The following is a 6,631-nucleotide window of genomic DNA, read 5'->3' on the forward strand; positions in this document are numbered from 1 at the left end:
TCCGGATCCACTCCCAGATCTTGCTGGCTCGACACCTCGTTCCATTCGCCTGGCGTGGAAGATCGTTCCTTCCCAACCCGTAGTCGGTCGCGTTCGGCGCTAAACCTTGCATGAAGCTGTCCACTCTTTGACAGACCTTCAGGCGCCTTCGATCTCCCTGCCTGCTCCCACCTTGGTCCCCTTTCCTCGTCGTCGCCTCCAAACAATAACTTACTCAGTACTTGGAAATTCAAACTTGCTGCTCCGACGCCGGAGAGCCTGTCAGATTGCGGCGTGTCTCTAACGTCACAGCTCCTCTCAGGAGACAGGCCTGTGTCGGGAAAACGCCATGTTCTTGCGCGGTGGCCAGGATCCTTGCCGGTCGGACCGCTGCTGTCCGCTCGTGCCGTCCGCCCTTGTGGGCTGGTTCCTCCTCGACTAGGAAGCCGATCATCCGGGTGAAACGCTAAAGCTTCGTCCCAGCGATGTGGTTCGTGGCCGACGAGGCTTGCTTTTCCTGCGTTGTGACGCTGACGATGATTCACGCTTTGCGTGCCACCACTCCGGAATTGTCTCAAAAGATGTGCCTCGACAGCTTCGTCACTGGCTTCTTGCTCAAACCTCCCAAGCCTGGGCCCGGCAGTCAAACCACGGCCACCTGGCTTCCGCAGAAAATACGACCCGGCACCCGCGTAACTGCTGCGACTGCCCCGAGGATGAGAGCCGGGAAGAGGTTCTTGCACTAGCTCACCGCTACTGTCGTAGGCTTCGTCTTCCTCTCCGGTGGCTCCTGCCGCATCGCCTACACCGCATGATGGGATTGAGTTCGTCTCGCTCGCGCACGGGAGACGGCGCTCGCGTGAGCTACTGCGGTAGGGTAGAGGGGGCGTTGCAGGAGCAAGTGAAGACGGGAGGCGAGGCCAGGAACTGCTAGCAATGGGTGTAACAGAGGCGCTGGCATTGGTAGAGGCATTGGCGAGCGTGGCGACACTCGGCGGACTGCCTTCCGCCTTCTGGCCTTCAATTTTTTTGGCGAGATGGAAATACAAGTCGAGAAGCTGCTGAGGGTCGTCAGGGCTGTATGTAGTTGAATCACTGTCTGTATCTGGAATTTCCCGAAGAGCAGACACGGTACTTCCTAAACTGTTCTCCGAGCACTGAACGCACCCGCCGTCATTCCTCCCAGGCGATGTCTCCGTGGGCGCAGTTGCTGTACAGTCAAGCCCCTCCGTTGTTTCCGCCGCATTCGTCACTAGGTGTTTCAGGAAACGTCTCTCTTTTCCCGTTGGGCGTTCTTCCTCTTCAGCCCTGAAAGTACCATCGCTCACCTCCCTGCCTTTCCCTTCGGCTTTTCCCGGCTTCGTCCGGAATGAGGGAGACGTGCCCCGGGCAGACAGTGAGAGGGATTTGTCTGGTTCCGGGACTAACAAGGGCAGAAGGAGTTCCGCTTTCCTCCCTTCCTTTGTCTCCCTGCGAGGTGAAGCTGCCGTGTCTTCCGTTGATGATTTCTCGTGTTGGATCTGCTTAAGTGGAGCCCATAGGAGAGAGGGTAGCTCAGCAGGCTTTTCCTCGCCCTCCGGGGTTCTGGGACACAGCACAGGCTCTTTGCGCTCCGCCTTTTCCTCCTCCGTTGTGTAGTCCTCGTGCCGGCTCTTCTGCCCATCAGGGGTCTGGGGCTGCATGTTGCTAAAAAGAGAAGAGATCAGCAGTGTAGCCCCCCCTAATTCGGGCTTCAGCGTCGGGGGTAAGGAGGGTACTGCGGTTGCGTCTTTAGCTTTTTCCATGCTTAGCTTTTCGCCTGTGTTCTAAGGTTGGGGCAGCCGCGCCGGTAAGAAAATCCCGCTCTTTCTTTCACCTCGATTCTTAGAGAACGAATGAAGATGAAAAGTTATTTGGGCGCATTAGATTGCTTCAGTCCATCTGAAGGCTCTAGGGCTACTCAGCCGCGGCAAGACGAGAAGAAAAAGAGTTCCGGTCAGCGGCTGAAGTTTGGACAGGAAATCTGTACACCGATACTTCAGTGCAGCGGATGGTGGGAGTGTCTCGCCGGTCTAGACGCGGCCAAGGGAAGTAGGCGCTCGACAAATGAGCACAATCTGGCACGAAGAAGAGACGCGGAAAAAAGCCAGCGTGCTGTCTGATCCTGAGGGCGCGCTGCGCTGTGGTGACATTTGTATGATGGTCAAGAATCACTTACTGAGCGACCCGAAGGAAAGCCAGCTCACAGCAATGTATTCGCCCCTCTGGCCAGCTCTGGAACCGCTAGTCAGTATCCGACCCGCAGACGAAGAGATGAGGGAGGTACCCAAGAGGGCCAAACAACTTTGGGATGGACAGAAAGATGGGACCATGATACGTAGCCAGGAGCAGAGGGTAGCCGGGAACAAGAGAAGACTTGCGATGGGTTCCCTCCCTCTTCGACCAGCCGCTGGAGTACGCCTGGTTGGAGAAGGAGCCCATACACCAGGCTGAAGTCAACACGAAGCCAATGGAGGGAACAGGAGGGATGGAGAACAGGTGGGAACTACTCGTCGGCCGCCGTGTCCTAACTTCTGCCGGAAAAAGGTTCCCTCCATTGCACAATCCAGCGTGCAGGCTAACACTTCTGGCGTTCGGCCGCTTTGTCCAGGTGCACTTCGGGACCCCGGGGACTCAGTCTCCCGGTGCTCGCAGTGTACAAGTTTCCCGACCTCCCGGAGTCTCTCAAACCACGTCTGCCCAACTCTGCGTCACCAGAGCGCGACCCTGGTGTCGAAAGGAGAACTGGCGTCGCTCACCGCTCGACGCGAATGCAAGAAAGTGGCACCCGATAACGGAGAAGACTGGGGCGCGCAGTTGGTTGGCAGGTCACGCTCAGGAAGGTAAAGAGCACTCAAGCTTGGACACCGCAGCCATTCCCGACTATACACAGCGGCGTAAAGACCCTTGTCGTTGGCTGCAATCTCGAGTGGTAGGTGCATGTCAATACCGAGGCCACTCGGGTTGGCCGGGCTCTGTGGCGACCGCGTCACGGCTAGACGCTCCGCGATCCCTGCCTCGGGGAGCACTCCGAGCGGAACGTTGCGTCTCCAGACCCAATTTAAGCACAACAACTATCTCGCTCCCTTATCCGAGTATACTTGGGGTCCCGACGGTACTCTACTCATCGGCAGATGGATTACCTTGGGTACCGTCACCGCTACATCACGTCTTCACTCTCACCAGTGCAGTCCGCTGCTCCGCATCCCATCCGTTTCAGCATACGGAGGAAACGCATTTCAAAAAAGTGCAGAAGCAACGGGATCTGGAGAGCTGGGCAATTGGGCAGACTCAGACGGACAAATACAGAAAGCGAGAGACCGACACTGCTGCTGCCAAATGCGCGCGGGACCAATCGGGACAGAACCCCGGAGCTCGGCGTTTTCGAGACATAGAGCCACACGACAAATGCGGCCCGCCAACAACTCTCACCAGTCAGGTCAGACACGAAGCAGTGTTCTCTAGCAATGGCATTATGAGAACGGAGCTTTAACCTCGAACGCCAACGCGGGTTTCACACACTCTACGGGCACAGCCTGTGCTGCCGTCGCCCCGGGCCGGTCTGATGCCCGGGGCGTTGGAGCACGCCTGGGTAGAGTGACACGTGTAGAAGTCGTAGCTCCGTTGTCTTGAAGTCACCGAAAAGAAGACAATTGGCTGGCTTGGCCAGCTTACTTTCCAAGAGAATCGCAAAACCTTGGAAGAGAGGCGGTAGTCTTCCCGTTCCGCAAGCACTGTCGGCGGTTGGGGGGGCGACGGAGTAGACCACCACACTGCTTGCTCGCGTGGACGGGCAGGCTGGCCAGAAGAGCCTGTACAAATGAGAAATGCCGGCCAGCTTCACTCCGTAAAAAGTAAGAAGGAGACAAGCTTTGTAGACTAAATTCACGTGTAAGGCCAGAGGACAGGGTCGTCGAGTACAGGTATAGAGTGATCAACTCACAGTCCGGTAGCCAGCTCCGCATCCCGATGCCACAGCTCCGGCGAGGAAGGCAGCGGCACTAGCACGATCCTCGGCATCGTGCGAGTGAGGGAGCCAGTCGCTGGCAGAGGTGAGAGGACAGAAACTGCAAATGCACTGCCAGGAAAAGGCCTTCTAAGCTGCGCAGAAGAGGCGAACGGAGCTTTTGGTTGTCCAGAAGATCGTACGTGGCCGCGCTTCTCTGGTTCCCACGCTGCGTCCGCGACAGAGGCGGCAAGCAGCCGCGCAGCACGCACGGGGTGGTGTGGTGAAGGGCGCCAACCAAGAAGGACAACAGCAGAGCGAAACGCCCGGCCCCACGCACACGACCTCGGTAGCTGCTAATATGTACTGATCTCCTGGCCGCGGGGAACAGGCACTTGGGGCGCTTGGAGGCGTTTGACGCCCGGAGTCACTCGATAAGCAATGTGAGGACGGAAACAGAGCCGGAAGCAGGCGAGAAGAAACCTATTCGCTGAGGCGCTAGATTGTTGTCAACCAGGACAACACTTCAGGCGCCCTCGACTGCGTGCCTTGCCAGTTGGCTTCATTCTGGAAAGGAAAGACGACCGTTCTGCCACGCAAACCGACGGCATTGTCCTCCCACTGGCGCGAACACTGCAAAGCCAGCCCTAGGGTTCGAGATGGTCTGCTTTGAACAGTGCTTGGTGCCTCTATGCAATTGGCCTTGTATCGCTATCTGTGAAGGGGAAACCGCCTGGATAAACTGGTGAGGCAGGTCTGATTTGGAGTCAGTCAGCAGGTAGTGCAACCCTCCTCGTGTAGAGACCTGTAGCCCGACGTACGGCTTTTTTTCCCTCCGGTCCGTAGTGCCCGTGGTTCCTCCTCTCCTACGAATCGTATGACCACCGGAATCCCGCTCCGTCTGGAGACGCTCCAGCGCTCAGGTGGCGTGGGTAATGTTCGAAGTTAAAACGTGTACAATAAAGCGTAGCTTCCACGAGCATATCTGTGGTGTCAGATTTGCGAACAGCCCTTAGACACATTTCTTTTGGGTCGGGTGTCGTAGAATGGATGCCCCTAACACCACTACGACACCGGTCGGGACCCTGAGGCACACGACTAGGCTCTTTCAGTCAGCCATCACTCCTACAAGCGCCCCTAACTTTCTCTACAAACCAAGGGTTGCCATGCCTGCGACAGCTAGCAAAGTGCGTCGACTAAAAGCCGCGAGCGCTATGCAGGGAACAGCTTTTCCTGCAAGCCGAGGGGGTCCCTGTGCTTCTGCTCCCATGAGTCCCCGCCATTGTTCACGCCCTAACCAGTCAGCAAACGCACGCAGGTGTCTTCCTGTTTTGTACCACCGAAGATAAGCATCGCCCATCGTACCAGCAGCGACTGCGTTCATCCATGCCATTCTCGTCATGGGTTCTGCCGCAGATTCTTCGAAAACCATACGCTCCAGACGAGCTCCTGAAGCAACCTGTCCTACTGCGAAGAAAACCAACAGTTCCTCATGGGGCAGTGGAGCTACATAGGGTCGCTTCCAGACGCCCGTTGAGTGTTAGTGAGACCTGCTGGCCAGCGGGACGAGTAAGCAAGAACGCGTCTTGGCATAGCCGGCTGCGGGAGCACCCTCACCGTGTTCTGGCGCCTCACACGCCTACCAACTTCACCGCCACACACCCGTGCAATAAGACTGCGGCACACCCCGGGTGCACAGCCCTCCGCCGCCCGGAGGCGAAAGGCGGAGCCGAAACGCGGTTCAGTCTCCGACGGGCTCGCTTCTGTAAGGTCCGAAAGCCGGACTAATCACCTGAGCGGAGCGCAGAGGTTAACGAATCTTGTGATGCAGTCGCCTCAAATGTGTAGTGGAGTCCTGAACGCAGGGCCGCGTGCGCAATCACTTGCTCAGACCAAGTCAAGTTTAAGATGCCCAGCGCGTGCTGGAACACCGCTGTGTTGCGACCCTGTCTTCTCGGCACCGCTTGAACTCTTAGCTCAGCCGACACCGGAGTTCGCAGACGCACAAATTCCTGAAATGCACTTGACCCCCAGTCGCCTTATTACATGTGCAGGCAACTCTCTGCTTAGTGTCATCCCCACAGTGCCCCTGCCAATGCTGAGGCTTCGACGAACAACGCGATGTCTCGTTGTAAGCCAGCACAGCCACCGCGAACATAATTCGACTCCAGCACCACACTCCACCGGAATGAACCAGTCAGTCTCCTGTACAAACAAGCCGGATCGCGTGCCATATCCAAATAGGGACGGGACCGGCGCATTATATTGACGGAGACTGCATTCTCCCACATCAAAAAAATGAGGCGGTTTTATTTCGACACCAGCTGCTTGGTCGCCGCAAGCGCCTTCTTGATCATAACTCTCAAGAAGAAAGCAAAGCCGTTCCGGTTGTCCTCATCCCTGAAAAAATAGCACGCATCGAAGGCGACACGGCACTGGCAGGTCCAGAGGTTGGAAATCAACTCCAGCCCAAATCACGTTTGTGGAGACTTGGATATGGAAAGGCCTGTGGTACCTCTAGTCGATCTACGAAAAACCTGACCACCTCGTCTTTTTAGGCATTCTCTCCAAACCTAGCCATACCGATGGCCAACCCACAAAAGCCCTGCGCCTTGCCCCGCAGTGGCATTGGCCTCCGAGCCTTCTCTTCACGGTGTGGAAGTGATAAACTTCCAGAAAGCGCACAAG

At 56.9% G+C, this 6,631-nt stretch overlaps 1 protein-coding gene across 1 annotated transcript in view; it reads right to left on the reverse strand.

The window, feature by feature from the left end:
* CSUI_009518 (uncharacterized protein) overlaps positions 1-6,631 on the reverse strand; it is a gene marked incomplete at its 3' end in the record, with an annotated part of 11,190 nt that continues 4,559 nt past the window's right edge. The window contains exon 5 of the mRNA XM_068069633.1: positions 1-6,343. Within this exon, the coding sequence (XP_067918388.1) occupies positions 1-1,763 (1,763 nt within the window). The remainder of the gene's footprint in view (positions 6,344-6,631) is intronic.

The sequence above is a fragment of the Cystoisospora suis genome (genome assembly GCF_002600585.1).
Source record: "Cystoisospora suis strain Wien I chromosome Unknown contig_5711, whole genome shotgun sequence".
Lineage (NCBI taxonomy): Eukaryota > Apicomplexa > Conoidasida > Eucoccidiorida > Sarcocystidae > Cystoisospora > Cystoisospora suis.